This window comes from Excalfactoria chinensis, chromosome 2 (genome assembly GCF_039878825.1).
Source record: "Excalfactoria chinensis isolate bCotChi1 chromosome 2, bCotChi1.hap2, whole genome shotgun sequence".
NCBI lineage: Eukaryota > Metazoa > Chordata > Aves > Galliformes > Phasianidae > Excalfactoria > Excalfactoria chinensis.
In genome coordinates, this window is record NC_092826.1 from 128,449,563 (window position 1) to 128,472,151 (window position 22,589).

The following is a 22,589-nucleotide window of genomic DNA, read 5'->3' on the forward strand; positions in this document are numbered from 1 at the left end:
GGTGACCAAATCATGCCCAGGGATATTTTCCTGCTACAGCAAATGAACAACCATCAAACTGAGGGCTCCATCTTCACAGGTTTTAGTTTTATTTATCAGTAGGAATATCCATGAGTGCATTCCCAGATGGCCTGGGCACCTCATACAACAAAGCTGCTACCTTCCTGCTGTGCTAAACACATTCTGTACCCTTGGATATAACATAGACAAGTTACAGAACTAGTCAGTAATTTGTGTCTACTGCTCTCAGTAACAAAAGCTCATCACGAACACCCATTTCTCTCTCCCAGTTTTCCATTCATAGCCAAAGGTACATCTGTCTGTTCAGGACCTGATATTTCCATAGTCCACACTACTACCTAAAAGCTAGTTAACCCTCCCAAACAGAGGTGAGATTTAAAAACCACCATTTTTCAGCTCAAGGCCTTTCTGCGATCTCCTGATGTCATGGAAAGCCAAAATAGACACAGAAGTTAATGCAGAACTGCACAACTCCCTTCGGTTAAAGTCCTGAAGAACTCCAGAATGCTCACTGGTTTCTGTTCCAACTGTTTCTAATCCATAGCCAACTCTTCAGGACACTCAACATCTTTCAAGACAGGACTCTTCAAAGAAAGTACACATCCAGAGGACAGCCAGACAGAATATACAAGCAAAACGAAGTTCTGCTTATCACTTCTATCCTACAGCGCTGATTAAAGTGTTCAGCTATCAATGTTTTGCTGACTTGCCACACAAACACACTTTTTCCTAAGTGCCAAAGTCACGCTACCTGAGAACAAAAACACCAACAACACTTCAGTTCTGGTAGCTCAAGTTCTTTCCCCTCACGTGCAAACACCTGAAGTCCTGTCTATTGGCACAAAGACTGTTTAAGTTTTAAGGTAATGAAAAGCATCAGCTGCCTGAGATGAACTATGAACACTGAACAGCCTTTCTCCCAGCAGCTCAAGTCCCACAGTACTTTGCTCCATGACTACAGCATCCTCATCACAAACGGCCAACATCAATCAGAACTTTATTCTAACAAACAGAAAGGGAGAGCAAACAAGGTTATCGCTTTCAACAATAAACATACATAAACAAAGAAAATAAATTCAGGGAAAAAAAGAGCAACTGAAAAGACTGCAATAACTTCTTCATAGGCACCTGCAAGCTTCAATAGCACTGCAGGAGTAATCCACTTACGGCAATCCAGTAACAGAACACTGAAGTGCCACAGTTCTGAGCTGGCTCTAACCTGTCCCACATCCCCACTCCTCCTCAACACTGCAATAAAAGCACTGTGTTGTCCTGGCTTTAACTTCAGATATTCTCTGAGCTATGCCTAGGGTCATATGTGCAGGTCCTGAACAGAATGGCCTGGGTGGAAAAGGACCACAATGATCATCGAGTTTCAAGCCCCTGATACGCGCACTGTCACCAACCACTAGACCAGGCTGCCCAGAGCCACATCCAGCCTGAAATGTGGTCACCACACTGTAAACACTATTTTACATTACAATGCTGTATGACTTGCTCTCTTTCAGAATTACTCTGGACTTACAGAAGGGAGAAAAATCATATGTCACCAAGGTATGCAGGGCACATCCCACTGGCATACTAAGATGGGGGGAGAGGGTTGAGAGGACTGAAAATGATGTTCACAGACTAGACATGTAAAAGTTGCGCTTCTCAAGAGGGAATAAATACACGAGAGGAACCAGGAATACTAGTTAATGTCCAGCATTACAAAGAAACTTAAAAAGAACTATCAAATTTGGAAACAGAAGAGAATGAGACATGTCAGATCAGAACATCTGGGGAAAAGCCTGAGGAAAAAAATGGATGTCAGGTAACGTGCAGACAGACAAGCACAGGGGATGACAATGACTGCAATGGAAGGAAAAAGCTATCGAGTTACACCAAGTGTTTCCCTACCTACACCTGGAAGGTCACTTGGGGTGAGATGTGGCACAGATCAGTTACTCTAAAGTTCTTTCACTTCCAAAACAGGCTCTGTATTTTTAATCCATAATCAGTATGCTTCCATTATAAACTTCTCAATTTAAGAAGTATCTGAAAATGGAATCCTATGCAGAAGTCAACTTACCGTACTAACACCTTCCAAACAGCTACATGCTCTGCAGACTTGATCAGCAAACAACTTGCAGACCACAGCCTTTCCATTAGAACACGCTCAATAGCATTAACTGCTCATAGGGCAGTCTTTACTACAAATCTCTCTCCTTAAATGCAAGTTCGCCAAGTCTCCCAAGCAGGATCCCTCATTTCTACAAGCAACCATAAAGAAATAACCTTCAGGTTGTGATACTGGTATAAAGGTGTGAATCTAAGATGAAAGAGTCATTTGCTTCATCACTGTATTTAGACCAGCTTCATTCTACTCTATCAATCTGACCCTCCTCACCACTAACTGCTTGACTTCATACCAAGATACAACATGACTCTGGATACTGGCAAGAAACCCTTTCCAACAACAACCCTCTTCAAAGTTTCCATTTCGATTCAAGTAGTGTGAATTTCTTAACTTCTGATTAAATAGAAAGGAAATCAATCTTTCAGAGTGGCACTTGAACTAAATGAGGATTGCTTCCTCTCTCACTGACGGCGCCTGTACTTGAACAGACAGGCAGACCAGTAGGTTTCAAGCATTTATTTCACCCTCAATTCACTGTCACGAATCCCTCCCACAACTGGGTTAGTCCTACAACATACAGCTGACAAATACAGACACTGCTGGCAAGGACAGAAGAACATATATAAAGGCTCATTAAACAGGAAGGGCTGTATACAGACAACCACACAGATCCTTATTCTGGTGCATGAATCATTTGATGCATTCCTGGATATTCGTCCTTCCTCTTAGAGAAATAAAAGTACAAATGAAGAGTAAAAAGAACAAGCAACCTATTAGAGATCTCAGAGGCTGCTAGGTTACAGCGCAACGCTCTTGGGGCAGCCTGCTGATCACAAGCACACACTCCTAAGAACACTGACTTGGAAAAGCAAGGCATTAACTTTCAGGTATGTGCAGAGCTCACCATGAATACTCTGCTGACTGGTAATGAGACAAACACAGATACACTGCTGAGGAGAATGACCATACAACTGTAACGTATATGCAAAAACACACCACCACACCGAGGAACTTGCCACACCACTTCACTCCCTGGGATCAAGTATTGAGTAGTTTGCCCTGCTCAGTTTAACTGAAATTAAATACAAGATGTCAGCTATTAGAGCCCAAAGAAAAATAAAGACACATCGCTGTGATCCTTGACTTAACCCCGTCTGCAGTTTTTCAATCTTAATGCAAATAAGTTGAATGAAAAATTGAATCTTTTCTAAACATTAACCATTCTACGTAAAAATGCTCCAAATCTGACTAGCCTATTTTAAGTCTGAACATGAACCACGGGCTCAAAGTAGGTTACTGTGCTATACAGAAATGCACTGCTGTCACAGGGGCCCTTCATACACAATTGCTAGGAAACCAAGAAAAGGTTAAAAATAACTTCAGTATCAGTGTGTCAAAGTAATCCTTTGAGGCTGCTCTAACCTTAACTCTTCTGGAAGAGTTTTAGAAGGAGTTGTCTTAATATACAGTATTTTTTAAACAAATGTTTTTTTAAGATTAACAGATGAGAAAAAGCCCAGCTTTCTGTTGGAACACAAGTGTCCCAGCTTGAAATTCTTCTAAACAGCATCTGCAAATTCACATCCTCCATAGTATGGAAGACATTGCCCCGTATTTCGTAACAGAATTTGGAGCTTCTGATTTCCACAAGACACACATGATCAGAGACAGCGTGCAGAATGTTACCGAAGAGCATCAAGTGTGTGCTTCCAACACTGTGCTACAGCACAGCACCTTCACCACTGTTTACCTGACAGCCAGCACTACAAATCAACTCATCTGCACAACAGTCCTCCGCTAGCAACTCCCAAGTCAGCGTCAGGCTCCCAGGACACAGCAACAGGTCGCACACTGATTTCTAAACCAACTGCCAGTTAAATCCCACGGCTGTTTTCTCTACTTGTTCCTAGCTGAAAACAGCTCGTTTTGGAACATAGAAAAAGAAAAACAAATAAAAAACAGACTTTAAAGTAATGATTCAGTTCCAGTACCTGTCACGATCTTGTGTTCATTCCACTCCAGCTGCCCCCACAAGAACCAAGAGCACTTGTACTGGTGAACCATACATCAGCAAGGTATCATTATTTCACCTTAAGAGTACTCAAGTTCCATGGATACGGATATTTTGTTAGAAGAAAACACACTTCCAGGGATGCACACACAGGATGCAGTTTCTTAAGCATTAAGTATGCCCTAACCAAAAAAGATAATGGGCTCTCCAGTGAAACTCAAGCATGTAAACCAAAACTTTTCCTACACTGACTCACCGTGCCCCAGCTGTACACCTGATTCACTCATGTGTCAGTTCAGTGTGGCTGAGATGGCAACTTATGGGCCTCACTTGGTACATTTCATACCAGCTTCTTCCCTTGGAAAGGTGGAAAACAACTTTTCCAGTGGCAAAAGAGTCACAGAATCACTGAAGTTGGAAAAGACCTCTAAGATCAGCTCATCTGTCGATGCATCACATCATGCCCACTAAACCATGTCCCTTAGTGCCATACCTCCATGTTTCTTGACCCAGCCTGGATACACCAGCTTCCCAATGCCTTCAGTGAGGATTTGGAAGGATTCATTTCTCTGCACGCACTACCCAGAGAAGAGCTGCAGCAGCTGTGCTCAAGGAGGTTTTATGGAGAGGACACAATACCTGAGCCTGACCAAACTGGGTAAAGATGAAGTTTACTCAGCGCTCTGCTAAATTAGACATGTTCCACTAGAGAATACACCCCAAGCATCTCATAGCATTCGAATGAACATTGGGTCACCGCCACCAGCTTGTATATAACACTTCAAAAGTACCGTACAGCCATGTTGTTATCAGCAAATAATGATTAAGGAAACCTCATAACAACACTTTATCAAGCAAGCTTCCCTTCAGCATCTCCCACACCCAGGCAGGGAAGAGAACCGCAACCACAGGTTTAAAAACACCCAAAGCACTTCTTCAGCTATGTCAACTGTTTATTCTAACACTAGATAAAACAGTATGATAGAACATGCAGCTGACAACAGCATGCACAGACTTTATGCCACTTTCTGTGCAATGTGCGAGTTGTAATACAACAGAGCTGCCAAGGAAAACAGAATCAAGCAAGCAGTTACACAACTGACCATTCCAGACTCTGGGCACTTAACTGTTTTAGCTATTAAAAACACTGACTAAGAGAAGCCTCAAGGGACAAAGAAGAGTTAAGATGGCAGAGATAAACCACTGAACCATGAGCTTTGTTAGAAGAGAAAGTTAAGAGTAACGCAATAAGCAACAGGGCTTCTCACCACGGATCTCTTCCCTCTATGTCAACGTGAGGGAAACACCGGGACAAACTTCACCTGGTGAAAAAAGGTGCATCTACCCTACATAAACTTTAGTGCACACAGACTAAATGAAAATGTAACATTAAATACCTTATTATAGCCAGAGTTCTGTCAGCATTTACATCAGGATAACTAACATACCCCAAAGAAAACACAAATATCTACGTCCCAATGAATCTGGACTGTTATTTACATCAGAAACATCATGAGAACTCACTGCAGTGATGTACACAGCAACACACGCTCTGTAAAGCTGGTAAAGCTATGCATGACTTCTTCATAAAGCACAGCACTGAACACGATAAAAAGACGGAGCCTCTCGAGAGAGCCTCTGAACAGTTACTTTTCTCACTAACTTCAGTTATCCTTGCTCTGCTTTGCCATGTCCATTATGTTCCAGCCTCAGGTCTGAATTTGCAGGTAAAAAGACAAACAAAACAACAACCACCACCAAAACAAACCAAGAAAGAAAACCAACACAGGCCACACAAATTAACACCTTGAGAGAAAAATGCCCCCCAAACAACCAACAACTCTGACACCCCCTGAGCCCTTACTTCACTGTTTGTTGTGAATTAAACTCAATACTAGAATCTGCTTTACTGCAGCATTACCAGTGCCCTGCTCCAACTGTTCAAATCCCTGCACTAAGGACACACTTTGCTCAAAAACCAGATTCCGAGATAACACAGGGCATGTTCAGTATAGCATAGGAACATGCTTACATTAAGAGATGCACACACCTCCTGATTGTTTTTGGTCTCTTAGGTTTAGAACAGAGTTGGTAACAGCCACGTGCTTACCCAATGAACTCGGGAGCTAAACCAACTGTCAGAGCACAGTTATCAGCCCCCAGCAGCACCAGCCTGTAGGCCAAATGGCATTTCACTCTCAAGCCTTTCACCTCTAACCAAAACCACTGACTGCACTTCTGGCTTAGTAAGTAAAGTACACCCCTCCTGCTTAGTTGCAGGGTGATCACTTGAGGCTCCTCTGTTTTCAGGTCTTTTTAAAGTTGCTACATCTCTACTACTTGCTACATACTTCAGCATGTATAAGGGTATTGGTTTGGGCTTTTTTGCTTTCAGAAGAAGACTTACAAAACCACCACTGCTTATCTGAAGTTTCAAGTTGTGATAATCAAGATGTGCTATTTTCCATATTTATTCTTTGTAGGAACAGGATGGGAGAAAGCTAAGATGAAAGGGAAGCAAAATAAGATTCCTTTTGATGCATCAAAACACTAATTAGTCATTTAAATATCTTGTGACTCAATGCTTGATTATTAAACCTCTGATTGCATTTTTCCCTAGGGAAAGTTATTTTGTCAAGAGAAGAGCTCTAAACTCCAACTTGGTGTTCATTTGAAATTACATTCATGCAAGACCTCAACGCAACATTACGAGCCTGTTCGTAAAGTTTGTCACAGATGCCCGCCCTCCTCTCCTACCAAGTTCTTGAGAAGGCTTGGCTATCTGTAAAGAAATGGATGACGTCCATTATTTTCATGAAGCATTAGAAAACTGTTAACCAAGTCTTCTGTTGCTACATACGACAAACAACTTCCAACTTCCTAAAACCCTGCGTGGCACAAAGTTCAGGGAGGAGAACACGGCAGGGCATTACAGCCATGACATGCACCACAACTTCAGCACAGCCAACACCACTATAGAGCCCAGAATAAAACTCAGTGGAGTGACATGAGAGAAGGAAGGAAATCTGGCAAGTTTGCAGAAAGAAGCGGGAAGAATTTAATGCCAACCGTTTTATGTAAGAAGCCATTAAAACTCAGGAAGACACCTGTGTTTACTGGTAGGGAATAGATTGCTGCTGGGGGTGTGTCTGTGCGTGTATGTGCATGCACACGCATTTAGAACAAAGGCATGAGCAAACTAACTACACAAAGTGTCTGCTTGCACCTACAGCTCTACAGCTTAACCCTCAAAGCTTCATTTTGCAAACAATAGCATCGTATTAACCACAGAAACAAAGTCCTATAATTAACAAACAATTTTCCCTCGCTCGTGACTACTTTCCTTTCACTAGCACCTCTCTGTGGGTTTATGGCAGACAGATATCCCATGTCATTTTCTATCCCATGTCATTTTCTATCCCAAAGACTTATAACTGCAAAGTAAACAGTGAAGAACAGTTGTCTGGCCTTTACACAAGAACATATGCATGCATTCATACCTGTTCACCAAAAAATAAACCCTGCAAGCGAATCAGTTATAAACAAATCTTAAGGTTCTGGGGCAAGCAGAAATTAAGTGGGCTCTCAGGTCAGAATGCACATGCATCAGTTCAGAACAGCCTTCGTTCTTCCACGCAGAAAGTATATCTCATCACAGCAGTACTGAATGCCACTACTTCATGGTTACCGCAACAAAACAAGCAGACCTCCAACAAAAAACACAGTTCTGCAGGTGGACAGTTATTTGTGATGCACACAGGGCTCTGAAACACTCCCTAAGCTACAGAAGGGAAAGCAAAAACCCCAGAGCAGTTACTGAATGGAGACAGCAGCGCACCAAGGGCAGCACCCTCTAGGAAACGTTCATCCTCCCTGGTGCTCCATAAAAAAACCACAGACCAGCAGCTAACCCAACACAGCAAGAGCAGAGCGGCTCTGCAGAACACACACATTTACACTTCAGACAAGCAGCTCAGAGTTCACTACATCCACAAACACGGAACTTCACCGTGAACGGCAGCCTGACAGCAGCTCGTGCTTCGGATTATCACATCCGTGCTTCTCACAGACCGAAGCCCCGTGTGCTGTCCTGCAGCTCCCACATGCTGCATTTCACGTGCTGATGGGGAAAACTGACTGTACGAGAGCAATAACTGAACTTAAAGACACACAGAGGTACGGGCAATGCCAGCAGGAGCAGCTGCGCGGGGCACCCGGCGGTGCGGTAACTGCATCACGGGAGCAGTTCTAGCTCCGAGCCCAGCAGGGACAGCCGCACCGCGCAGGAGGCGGCAGGTCCCGCGTGCACACACGCCACGCAACGAGCGTCCGGCCTGAGCTGAGGCCACGCGCGTCTCACGGCACTCGCGGGCCTTCTATCACACACACACAGCGCCCTTCCTCTTTCGTCCGCGCCGACACGTGCGCGGGCACAGCGCGGCCCGGGCCGACGCGCGCTCCCGCTGCGGCCGCCACAACTTCCTGGCGCCCCCTGCGGCGGGGCCCGGCTCGGCAGCGCCACCCCGTGGAGCCACGCGGCGGCGCCGGGCCCGGACTCTGCGCCGCTGCCGCACCAGGCCCGTTTCAAGAACCAGGAGACAAAATGGCGGCCGGGCACGGGGTCACGTGACGCCCTTTGTGCCTTTCGGGGTCCCGCCGGAGGACCGCGAGCCGCTCCGGGGAGCTGCCCGGGGGGAGAGGGGCCCGCGGGAGAGCGCTGGGGGCGGGCGCGGCGGGGGGCAGCGGGGCTCCGCGCTTTCCCTCTCCAGCTCCCTCCCCCACAACCCCCCCCCCTTCTCGGCGGGCGGGGAGAGCGGGGAGAAGATGGCGGCCATTTTGTGCTTGCGCAGAGGCGAAGGTGGGGGCCCCGGGTGCGGGGGGGATGGAGGGACCCGGCCGGGGGGGGGGGGGGGGGGTGGGGGGGGGTCTCACATACCGACTCCTCTTCCTTCTCCATGCCCGTGGGCATCTGCGGCACGGCCCGGTTAATGGAGGCATATTCGGCCAAGTCGGGCAGGTCCTCGCAGCGGAAGACGGGCAGCGGCTTGGACGCGTCCAGCGCCCGGGCCCGGAACGACAGTTTGCTCATGTTAGGCGGCGATGGCGGCTCCGGCTGGGGAGGGGGGGGCGACAGCAAGAGCGCTCCGAGCTGAGAGCCGGACCCCGCCGAGCGCTCTCATGGAGAGACCGCGGCTCCCCCGGCGGGGCGGGGCGCGCTCCGACACGGGGCCCGGCGGCGCCGGCTGGGCTGGGCGCTGGCTCCGCTCCTCCGCCGCTCCGGCTCCGCTCAATACGCCACGGCCAACATGGCGGACATTAAACCTCGACTGGCCGCCTCTTTCAGCCAACCCCAGCGCCACAGCCATTCCCACACTGCATCGCGCAGGGGCGCGGGCACAGCGCCGCCCGGGGGAGAGAGCGCGCGGCGCGGGCACGGCAGCGCGGGCACGGCAGCGCGGGGAAAGCTCGCAGCGGCCGGCGGCGGGCACGGGGAGCCGCTGCCGGCACCGGGCGCCGCTCCTCGCGACCCACGACCCCGCTCCGCAGCCCTCGGCCGGCGTCGCCGCGGAGAAGACGACGAGCGCTCGCGAGGAGGCTCGGCCGCCGCCTCCCGGGGGGAAGCCTTCCCCTGACAGACCCGCAGCCCGCCCCGGGACGCTGGGGAGAAGGGGTAGAACCGCCCGGCCGTTCCCGTCGCCGGAGGGCGGCCGGGGCAGCCCGTCCCGAGCGCCTCACTCGCTCACTCACTTACCCCTCGGGGCCGGCGGCGGTGGGGCCGCCCGTTCGCCTCAGCGCTCGGCGCCCCCACCAACGGCCGCAGCGGCGCCCGCGGGGTTCCACGACCGGCCGAGGCGGAACGGCGCCCCCAGCCCCGCGGCAGCCCTGCCCGCCCCCTCGGGCCCACCGCCTCCCCCCGACCCCAGCGCACGTTCCCGCTCACGGCGGGAGAAACGCGGCTCCGCGACGCGCTGCGGGCGGCAGTTAGAGCGCTGAGGTGCGCACACGTGAACTGCTCTAACTCCGGCTTGCATCGAAGCGACCGCTCCGCTACCCGCACCAGCGCTCTCCTAAGTGGGAAGGGACGTTCCGAGCCGCCTTCCTCTCAGTAACATCACCCGGGGCTGCCCCAGAGCAGCCCTATACGGCTCACAACGCACTTCTCCCTGCCCAGCGCTGCGGCCACCGATTCGAGGAACGCCGCAAGCGCTTATCCACCTGTGTCTGCGTCGTCCCGCAGTTAAATCACAACACGCTTTAAGTTAGTTTTAAAAGAACCAGAGCACTGCTTGAATGTACACGTTCCCCCACATTTGAAGCAAAATAGGATAGTTCCCTTCTGTTGATGAGATGCAGTAGCTGAAACCTGTTCTTTCTCTGCCACGTATTAGTCCTGGGAAATGGAACTTTAAGAAAAAAAGGATGTACAGACATAAAAAGGACTTGATTCATCTGCTAATCTTTTAAGCCTGCATGTCCGACTTCCCAGCAGGAGCGTGGAACTGCTTCAGCTGCAGTCACAGGCCCCTGGGACAGGCAGCTCTGTCTGCACGGCAAACGGGTCATGCAGTGGAAGAGAGCTGCTAGGAAGAATGTCACTTCCTTTAAGGTATTTGGCTTCCTTGTTTTTGGAAGGATGCTGGTACGAACCAAAGGGTATCACTGTATTCATTTGTATTCCAGTCATTACAGCAAAGCCAAATGCAAAAATTACATCTTGCTTTTTATGCTAATGTTAAAGCTTAAGCATTCCCTAGCTGGAAAAAGTAATCCTAAAATAAATGGCTATAAAACTTTGACGGAGTTTTCAACAAATACTGAATAATTTAGTTCATCCAAAGAGCAGACAGATGAGGCAATGCAAAAGATAAATAGCAGCACATTGTCATGCATGGGCTTTGACCTCAAACACCCAGTGAAAATGAAACACCTGGATGCTAAGCAAAAAATAAGGCAATGATGTATGATCCTCCACTTCCACCAATGAAAGAAAAACAATACATAACAAAAAGCAAAGCACGGAAAACATCCCGAACTATGAAGAAAGAACACTCGAGTTTAAGCTTATCCTCAATTGACCTTTGCATTTCTAACCCCTCTATGGGCTGAAGGAAAGCGCAGAGCGTGCAGAACGGACAGTAACACTTGGACACAAACAGGATGCATTAAGATGAAATGTTGGCCTGAAGCTCTTGGACTCATCAGCTTTTAATGTTTTACCCATAAAATACCATCCAACTATTTTGTGGCAGAAACTGATGAGACCTCAAAATCACCTTAATTAATTTGCTGCTGAGATGAGAACTGTGATTTGAGAACAAGGATATTCCAAAGCAATGCGACATCAGCACCAATTTCTGTTCTGCAAAGGTGATACCAGGAACGGCGCAGAGCTCTTCAGAGGCAGGTGTTAAAACAGACTGATAGATGTTTCTATTTTACCTTCCTCTCTTTTAGCACACGCAGATATATTTTACATTTTGCCGTCTTGGTGACATTTACCACAATGCTTTTACATTCCATTTGTAGACAGCGGCGCTGCTCTCTGACAGCAGTCAATCTAAAATTGGTATCATGTTTTGCATAACAACCCAAAGGCTTTGACAGCTCTCTGTAAAAGATCACTGAGTGTAAATGTGGCTGCTGCAGGAAAGTACTATTCTTTTCCCTTAATCTTATAAACAACAAATAAATCCATTAATACTAAATTATAACATACAAAAGATGTGTTGCTTGTCTGGTTTATTAAATGAGCAAACAACATGTTAGGCAAGAATAATGCAGCCTTTCTCTAGTTTAAAGTTGAGAAAGTGTATGGTATCCATTCTCAAAAGTGAAAATTAATGGCTTGTAAGGGAAGTGAAATGTAATGAATACAAGCATTTGAAACCCTGAGGAGGGTTTCTTCTTCATTTTTTCTCTAACAAACAGATGAAGGTAGTTCGGTAACATCAGAGACTTTCCTTTAATGCTCCATCTAGTTATGATCCCAAAGAAATTATATTTTAAAATGAGCTTTGCCAAAAAGAAAGAACTCTGCACAATGGTTTTAATATATCATCTGTCTGGATGGGAAAAGAAAAGCAGATTTCAATATGCAACCAACGCTACTACATTCAGATTGAGCATCGTGGGAGGAGATCCAGCACTTTGTTCCGTGCAGCTACAGACAACGGTCTCTTACAGCACCTGACTCAGGTTTATGAAGCCTAATTACTTAACTTTCTATTCTGTTTCTAATTCTAGATGGACCCTGACAGCTTCTTGTTGTTGTCGCTGTTTAGTTGAAAATTCATTTTTTGTTTTGTAGATTAAAATTTCTTGGAATCAAAACCAAAAAGCAGTTTCATTAAACATGGGTTGTCTCCTAGGCAGGTATTCAGTATTCTCTCCCATTCCAACAGTGTTTGTGATTTCTAGTCACAAAATACCCATGCGTAAAGGACTCACGGCTTAAATGGTGCACATCACTTTTGGTGCTTTCTGGAACCAAGTGGCTCTATATCTTCAGGATACAAAATTTAAGGAGAAAGTTGCTTAATTTACATTCTCTGTTTTTACTATTTTCTTTTCAGTTCATCTCCAGTTATAAAAAGTAAGTGTAATGTAGAGAAGCTAAAGGTTAAAATCAGGTACAGTACAGAGGCTGACTCGTATAATGTGAAGGCCAGTATTACATATATGAGAGAGAAAATAAATCTTCACAACAGTAAGCAGTACTAACTTTGAACAACTGATGTCATTCCACTCTCCAGCCTCATTGGAAGGTACCCTGTGCCCCCAGCAAGGGCCCAGGCTGATATCAGAAATCCCATACGTACTCTGATATCTCTGGCCACACTTTTCCTGCACTTAAAACCATAGTAGAATTTTAAAAGTAGAACATATTAAAGGTAAAAGGCGTTTCTCATTCACCAACTATTTAGAAGAGCTGTTAGAGAAGATATACCCGTGTTTTACTGACTGAGGAACGTGCCGTGTACACGAAGTTATGTGCTGATTGACAAACACATCAGCATTTGGAATTTTTTCTCCCTCTGGGTCTATCTTACACCCAGTGTTGCAGAACTCACTCACTTATCATTTCATTGCATAGCAATTTTGATAAGCTGTTTTTTCCATCTTAGCTCTTGTAAAGGGCAACTATTCTGTACTGATAAAACATATCGTTAATATTCTTTCTCCATTTTCAGTAATCATGTATTGAGAAAAAAATCCATTATGAAACTGCCATACTTTGGTTTCGTTCCAGAATGAATTACTCCTGGGGTATTCAAAAAGTTATAGCTGGTTCTTCATCCTATAGTAAGCGGTAATGGACTCTGTATGCATATTTCTGGCTGGCATTTGCTAGTAATTCTTCCATTCAAGTTTAATCACCAGCTATCATTTTTTAATGTGTTATATAGCTACAAATAGCTATATTCATTTAAGTCATCTTGGTGAAGCGCTTGCAGTTTGAATTAAAATGAGATACGTGTACGCAAATATGACACTAAAGGTTATTCGTTTTATGAAAAGTCACAGCAGTAAGTGGTTGCATATGGAAATTATCTTAACTGCAGAAAGATTTCAACCATAAAGGAATTGATGTAATTCACAGTGAATTTCACCTTCTCTGCTGATGTCAACTACCTGTTCTAGAAGAGATAATGGAACTGTCAAACATATTTAGAGTGTTCAGACACCACACCACAGAGCTGGTACAGAATGCCTGCATATCTCGTGCCATTTTCTGAAACACTATTTACTGTCTCATAGTGTTAATATCTCAAAGGGTGGTATGTTCACCTAGTTATCTGAGGAATCCATGGTCAAGATGTAACAGATATGAAGCTTGCCTGGAGTTCTCGGTAAATCATTATCTGAAGTAGCAGTTGAGACAATCTCTGTTCCTCAACTCTTGCCTCAATGAGGAGGAAAGATCTTCCTCTTTTATATGTATGTGTGTATATATTCATGTATATACACATATATAGATACACATGTAAGACAAACCTGACAGATTTTTTGATTCTGTACTGAATGGGAAGGTACACGTAATGGGAAGACCAACTATTTACACTACCTTTCATTCTTCTGTAAGCACTTTTACTTTACACTTCAGAATATAAAACAGAGCTGAGAAGGGATATTAAAGCAGTCAGTACTTCATTTCTGTTCCCACTCAACACCTAGCAGTAAAAGCAATCCTTCAGACTCCTAATATGCCTATTTATTTTTATTTTTTAATGCTTGTTTTTTAATTTGTAGATAGAACAGCCTGATAAAATCAGCGTTAAGCCTGAGTATGTGTTTTTTCCGCTATAGAACCAATGACAACTATTCTCATGAACATCATCTTATAGCAATGTCTAGTAAAGCAGTGTTTTAGAACTGTCTTCACCATTCTGAACAGTAATGCAGAAAGTGGCTCCAAAATCTGAAGTTTCGGTTCATTGCTAGAGGCCATACTTTAAACTGAATAAGGAATTCCCATGTGATCAGAGGATTTCACATTTTAAAACTACATGCAGGAAGTCAGAAGAGAACTTTATTTTGCATTATGGCCAATAGTTGTCGGGCTCTGAGCAAGAGATTGTGTTGCCTTCATTACAATACCGGCTTAAGATACTGTGGGCCTGCTCTGACACATGTTTGAGAGGCTGGGCATGTTGATACCAGGTGGGGCACAAGATCTGGCCAGAGCAAGTGTGTTCTGGGCAGCAAGTTGGCCGGACTGATCAGCAGAGCTACGATCTAGGTTCAGCAGTGGAAGGGGATGTACTTCTGAGTGATAAAGATGGACCAGAACAATAGCACTTGAGGAAGCAGCAGGAAAATACCTGTGAATTGCTCACCAAGGGAGGGCTCCTCTATAAATATAATGCTGCTGACAGCCCAGCTGAAGTGCCTCTACACCAATGCACATAAAAGGGGAAACAAGCAGGAGGAGGTAGAAGCCATGGTGCAGTTAGGAAACTGCAATCTAATTGCTATATCAGAAACGTGATGAGACAGATCACAGGAGGGGAATTCTGCCATCCAGGGCTATGGGCTGTGTAGAAGAGATACGCAGGGAAGGAAGCTTGGAGGAGCTACACTCTGTGTTAAGACATGGACAGACTGCAAAGAGCTGCCTCTGAGAAACACACGTGATCAGGCTGAGAATTTATGGGTTAAAATTACGGACTGGACCAATAAAGGACATCCGGAGGTCAGGGCCTACTACAGGCCACATGGTCAAAGAAAGCTTGTTAGTGAAGCCCTCTTGCTTCAGCTCCAAGAGGCTTCGTGCTCACACGCTCTCATCCTGATAGGGGATTTCTGCTATCCAGATACCTGCTGGGAGAGTAATACAGAAGGTTATAGGCAACCCAGGAGACTACTGAAATGCACTGAGGATAAGTTCTCAGTTCAGGTATTGAACAAACCAGCAAGAGGTGAAATGTTACTGGTGCTCACTGATAGAGATGATAAGACATGGCAGTCAGGCAAGGTCTCCAATGACTAGAAAAAAATGGAAACAACACTCCCATTTTTAAGAAGGGTAAAAAGGAAGCCCCAGGGAAATGCAGGTGAGAGTTTCAGCTCTATGAATGGGAAGATCGTGGAACAGATACTGAAGCTATGGTAAGGGATAGGCAAGATGAAGAGGGTGAAGTATACACTTCCATGATCCAAGGCTTGAGTACACACTGGGAGGACTCAGTGAAAGAAGCTCTGCAGAGGTCCTGGCATACTGCGTCCAGGCCTGGGGCCCCCAGCACAAGAAACACATAGAGTTGTTAGTGCAGGTTCAGAGGAGGTCATGAGGACACTCAGAGGGCTGCAGCACTTCCACAAGGAAAGGCCGAGGGAACCAGGACTGTTTAGCCTGGAGAAGGACGGGCTGCAGGGAGGCCTCACTGTGACCCTACGGTAACTAAAGGACATAGTCTGAGAGTTTTAGGACAAGGGGGAACAGTTCTAAACTAAAAGATGGGAGATTTAGGTTAGAATGTGGGGAAAATTTTCACTCAGAGGGTGGCAAGGCCCTGGAACAGACTGCCCAGAGAAGCTGTGGGTTCCCTTTAAGCGTTCAAGGCCAGGAAGGGGCCGTGGGCAACATGGTTCAGCAGAAAATGTCTCTGCCCACAGCAGGGAGGTTGGAACCAGATAATCTTTAAGGTCCCTTTCAAACCAAGCCATTCTGTGATTCTCTGTGGCCACACTGCCTCTTCATTCATGTCAGCATACTTGCTTATAAAGCTGCTCTGAATGGCAAGTTGGGAACAACTCAGCAAAAGGAAACAAAAAAGAGCTATATAAATGGTGAGGAAATTCAGTTAAGAAATCCATGCCAAAAGCTATGTTCCCTAGTGAGATACAGCTTACTGCCACTGCCCTCCTCCATTTCATGATCCATTTTGTGAAGGCCACACACCCTATGGCAGACTGGGATGATAAAAACACACACAAAAGGATTTGTGATCAAAAGTGACCAAACTAGGTGCAATTTATTGCATACTCAGAACAGTAAAACACTATACTGTATATTTGAAAGACTTTACCTACCGGACTAGTATCTGAACTAGTGTGTAAGTAAGGGAGTTACTGTTTTCCTTCTGACTGGTTACATACCATTGCTTATGGGCAGCACTGTATAGTTACTAATACATTTAGAACAGATGACCTTTTTCCACATGTGAAAGCAGTGAGATGCCATTTTAGTAGAGCAGTCCTTCTTGGAGAGTGTGCTGAGCCAGCCAGCCATACATATTCAAAAGTCAAATCCAGTATACTCAGGGAAGAAGGCTAAACATAATCCTGCAATAAACAACTTACTGTGGCCAGTACTGAAAACCTAAGCTGAACCTGAAAGGTGTTATGCCACCAAGCAACATCCAAAATGAGAGTTAAAGCCACTAACAATCAGTTATCTGTCTGAGAGGAAACTAAGGTAAGAGAAGAACAATAAAAGCCATTAATGAACTTCTACTGTTGCTCAAAATAATCTATTAGAATTAAGTAGTAAGGATTTTATTAATTTATAAAAATACAAATTACTATATAGGAGTGGATTCCTTTACATTATGCACTGTAGTTTAATTAATATTTCTAAGTTAAGATAACATTACTTAGACATTACTTGTCATGTCTAATTACTAATCACTATCATATTTACATACAAGCACTTTATGCATGTGTGTGTGTGCATGCACGTGTAAATGACTGCATTGGAGCAATAAAAATGGATGACTGTTAAGGTTAACCTGAGGAAAATACATTGCCAGATGCCTTTCAGTGTTTAGAGAATGCAAAACATGTGGGAGTTGGGCAGATGCTGAGAAGTGTTTTTTGGTTTGGATGCAAAATTGAAGTTGTCCTGAGAATAAAGAGAGAACTCATGGTAAATTATTTTCTCTGTGTCTCTAACAAAATTGGGCCCAAGCTGACTTGATACAGGCTAAGGGGTCGGTCACCCTGGAGAGCTGAGGTCATAGAATGGCTTGGGATGGAAAGGACCTTAAAGATCATCTAGTTCCAACCACACTTCTTCGGGCAGGGTTGCCAGTCACTCCATCAGGCACCAGATCAGGCTGTGCAGATCCATCCAATCTGGCTTTGAATGCTGCTACAGATGGGGCATCCACAGCTTCCCGGGACAGCTGTGCCAGGGCCTCACCAGCCTCAGGATGAAGGATTTCTGCCTAATATCCAATCTAAACCTGCCCCTTTTTAGATACTGAAGTAATGTACAGAAATAGAGTACTTATGAATGAGTTGGACCAAGCAGAGTGTATGCATATGGAGTCTATCAAATATAAGTTGCTTTCCCTCTGGCATTCAGCACAGCTCTTCCTTAAGATGCCTATTGCGCATTCATGATTCAAAGGAAGTGCCACAATCACATTGACTATTCTGCCCTGTATGGATACCTTTAAGACTAAAAGAAATAATGCCATTTTTCTTCACAATAATGTCTTGAAATTGAATTTTAATTTTTCTTTAGGACATGAGACTCCCTGAACCAATTCATCAGGGCAAGATGCCGTTCCTGGCATTACAGCTGACAAAAAGCTGCCAGGTAAAAGGATTCTGAGGAAGCTCACCTTTGGGGCACCAGGTTATGGCAGCAGCACTAGGATTCCTAGTACATACATACAGGACCTAGGGGATGCCCATAGTGTTGAATGGACTGATTGGACTCACCTATTTTTGAGCGTGTTTGAACAAACACAAAATGCCCTTATTTGTGCTCATAATTATCCAAGCTGCACACACCTCTGAGACCAGGGAGCTCTCGATCGTATTTAGCAAGTTTCTTAGAGCTGCAAATGGCAGACAGGATCAAGAACTAACTTTTCATTACATATGCCATGTACAAGTCATTTACATACTCATGTAAAATGGATCAGGAAAAGGAAGTTCTACCTTACACATCTGCAATACAGTGATTCCAGTTTACTCGGAGTATTACTTACTGTTAATCCACTGATGCATGAGTTAACACCATCTTACAGGCCCGTGACCTCAGCACCCTGCCATATGCTTGTTCCCAGAGAAGAAGCAAAATGGAACCTGACAAAAGAGGTCTCCTCAGCTCTGTTCACTGTCCCTGGGTGAGGGACAGGGTTTTCTATTGTACAGTACTGCATGCATCTGAGCAGCTTTCCATTTTCTGCTCTCTGTAGCAATATCACCCTGCACAGCCAGAAAGGGCAACTACTCACGTATTAGTTACCTTCTCTCTGCGTTGTTTGTAGAGGAAATGTTTAAGATAGGTAGAAATAACCATTTTTAGCAAACGTATGCACATCGTAAGCACTGCAATTCCTACTGCAAGGTTAAAATTCTGACCACTAATTTTAGACTTTAGCTACTATCAGAAGAAAACTTGAGAAACAGAATATCCTATTAAGGAAACATATAGTACTAATATTATCTTGCTGCTGGTACCAGTGGTAACATGATATACTGGAAACACGCCTGAGCTAAGAGTCTAAAGAAGTGCTGGGGAGCTGGAGCCGCTGGTCATACGTGTCAAAGTTTTCTTTGTTTTCACACCAGTAAATCAGAGAAATTCTGTTTCAAAGTGCTGATTTCCTCCTCCAATTAATTTAGTAAAGCACTTAAAATCCTAGTTTGTTTCAAGGACACAGACAGCTTTGTTACAACATGAATTATGTTCTTCAACCATTTGGTAGAAGAGGAAAAATACAAAGAATGGCAGAAGGTGGAAAGATGCTCTAATCTCTGACTTACAGGAAGAGGAGTCGATTATTTTGTACAAGTTGCAGTCTGGAAGAGGCATGGAGGAACCTGACTTCCTAGAGCAGGAGAGTCTGGAGCGAGAAAGACATCCCTGATTCACAGCTGGGAAACAGGTTCCCACCGAAGAAGGCTTTTTAAACAGTATTCATTGCTGTAACTCGATACTGACATGTGTAATGTGGACTACTGCAGATAACAGAGTCATAAAACGAGGAAGGAGAAACAAGATTCTATGTCCGAAAGATTTATAGAATAGGAAGACTTACTTATTCCCCCTTCTGAAACCTTGTTGAGTGTTGAACCGAAGACCTGATGAATAGTTTAGAACACTCAAAAAGGAAGAGCCAGGTGACGAAGCCATCGAAGTATGTTACCACACATAGGAAAATAAAGAATGTTGATATATGCAGTGAATAAAGCAGCAGGGATGGCCTCTACTTGAATCAAGTCTCAGATTATATTCTCTCACACCACAAACACATATCTGGAAAACTGTCTACACATCACTATTGGCTAATGTTGGAAGCTGGTTAAATCTGCCTGTGGTCTGCAGAGTACATCTGCGCCTCTATGACAAGCCAGCCATCTTCACCTGCTGTCTCTTATTGACACCAGTAACCTTGGTGGGATGAGCACCAGGAAGGCACACAGAGCTGATGGGAGCACAGCTCCGGTCCATCAGTCAGGATGAGCCCGTATCTTCGAAAAGATTATCTGGTTCACAATAGCATGCCATATTTCAAGTAGTTCTAAGCCAGGAGAGCCAAATACCTTAAAAATACATATGGAGCACATAGGGCTTTTAGGTAAATAGGAGAAAATCATATCAGCTTTGCTATCTCAGAATTGGAGGGGTATACAGGGGACAAAATTATCACCCCCTCTCCAAGCAAACAAACAAACAACCCAGGAACATCAACAACATCTAAAAGCCTAACAACAATAGCCAATGCAAACTGTTGTGCTTTAGGTACTAGTATTCTACTGCCAGGCACGTGGACATGTCAGAAGGGTAAATGTGCAACCAAGGCAAAGCCAATCCTCTGTAATGGCTTCTCCAGACAGTTCTGCAGAAGATGCAGGAGGTAAATGAATTGTGATACAGCTTTGAAAGGATTATAAATCTTCATCGGTCCTTATTCCATATAGGCAACCCATCTGCTGGAAACTGTTTCTTATTAAACAATGCCTCAAAAAAGGAGGAAGCCACTAAGTTGCAAAACACCAGCGATGCTTCGCTCCTCCTTACTCAGAACTTCTTGAGAGGAGTGCAAATAGACACTTTGAGAAGGTGCAGCATCCGAGCTGCAATACCACAACCAGTGTCAATAACCACAGCTGAATGGAAGAAAAAAAGCTAATTTCCATCAAGAATTCTTGCTCTTGCTGTCCTGGACTAGAAGCTGTCTCCGAGAAGCAAAGCCACCAGCAACCGGTTCCTTTGTGGCCTGCACGTACACACTGCAGCCACAGAAATCACACCCCTGTAGGCCTTGTGGCAGGAGCACAAAACTGCCTTCAGAAGTTTACAATTTGCTCAGTGCTGTTATCCGTGGATGAGCAAACCAAACACTGCTCTACGTGATGTAAAGAGAAACGAAAGTGGTATCAGAATAACTCAAACAACACAGAGGTTCTCCAAGACTTACAGTAAGAGTTTCAAGGAGAAGCTCTGCTGCTAGTAGTGTAACCCCAAATGCCCACAGTGTGACCTGGGTCTCCTTTTGGATTCAGGAAATGCCCCAAATCCTTACCAGTGGGCCCCACCTTCACACCTCTCCCAATCCAAGAGCTGTCTCAGAGCCCTGGAGACATAATGGCCGCATTGAGCCTTCATGGCCCAGCAAGGCTTCACATTGCTGCCAAGGCCTCATGCAAGCAGACGGACAGGGAGAAGAGATCCTGAGAGCTGCCTGCTGCCTGCATGTGGGTGTCTCTCAGCATAAAAAGGTTCCAAGGTGCATCTACCCAAGGTAAAGTAAGTCCGACCTTCATTTTGTGAGAGAGGAAGAGAGGAAATGTGACAGATCTACCTGAAGTTGTGCCTCAGTTTGCATTTAAACTAAATGATTTCATCAGCAAGCTTTCTTAAACGTATGTATGTGCATTTTTCAAGGTTAAAATGCTCATGAGAAACCTAGAGATAGTAAAATATTTGTCGGATGTATTCCTTAAGAGTAATAGAGGTGTAGTGGAGACATAGAGGTCTGTGCAATGATCAACTTCGTGTCACTCCTGAGTAATGGGCACACTGATACCTTGGAAGTGTGCTAGATTTGGTGTTAATTTTACTCTTAAACCTGTTGATTTTTCCGCTATATGCTGCGCTGTGGGCTTGGCTTTGCCTTCCCACCCATCTTCTGAGAACATCAATCACTTCTGTTTTCTTTAATGCTGAATATAGAGAGCAGAAAGCCTTGAAAATATGGCACTTGGAGCTGAGGTGGTCTGGGGATTGCAACAAAAGAAAAGGAACATGGATTGAAACATACATGTATAGACGCAAACCCGTGTTCCAGTTAAAGCAGGAGAGACAAAGCCCACCCACTTCAGGTGAATCCTGGTTACGATCTGAAGAAATAGGGTTACATTTTGCATTCTTTACATCCCCATCTCCCCGCACAACCCGGACTCCTGCAGGCAGACACATCCGCGCACAGAGCCCATAGGGAAAAGGCACCTCGGGGCCGATGCCAGCGGTGCACGCAGCCTCTAAGTTCCCCACACAAACAATGGGCGAGTTGCACAACCGGTGCGTGCCGGAGCCTTCCATATTGTATGGAAAATCATCTCAAAGCGTTTCGTTTGCAGCCACCGCAAAATCATTTCGGGGGTGGGGCTGAAAATCTCCTCACTGAGAGAAACTGATCTCTGGGTACCGGAGGAAAAAATAATAATAAATAAAAAAATAACACAGAACAGAATCAATCTGCTTCATGCCACCGAACGGCAAAGGGTGAGGTCATGCCTGTGCCGGGCCCCGGTTGGCGCAGCACTACAGTTCTCCACGACACAATTCCATCGCTCTCCCTCCGACCCGCGCTGCTCTGCCCGGGGGGGGGCGGCGGTACAATGGAGCCGCGCAGCCCCGCGCCCACCTCCCTCCGCCCCCCCTCCCCCCCCAACGCGGCCGCAGCGTCGGCGAACAAAAATCCCCACCCCCCCCCCTCCCGTAGAGGGGCGGAAAAATGGGCTGAGGAAGAT

The 22,589-nt window shown here is 45.3% G+C and overlaps 1 protein-coding gene across 5 annotated transcripts in view; it reads right to left on the reverse strand.

Moving 5' to 3' along the window:
- EPC1 (enhancer of polycomb homolog 1) overlaps window positions 1-22,589 on the reverse strand; it is a 55,356-nt gene that overhangs the window by 31,221 nt on the left and 1,546 nt on the right. For 4 of the 5 annotated variants that reach the window (XR_011902814.1, XM_072328845.1, XM_072328844.1 and 1 more), the window contains exon 1: window positions 9,088-9,386. The exons of the other annotated variant lie outside the window; for it this stretch is intronic. Coding sequence is in view for 3 of the 4 variants with exons in the window: in XM_072328845.1 (XP_072184946.1) it covers window positions 9,088-9,240 (153 nt within the window). In the remaining variant the exon portion in view is untranslated. Of the gene's footprint in view, window positions 1-9,087; window positions 9,387-22,589 lie in introns of those variants that run through there. 5 annotated transcript variants of the gene reach the window in all.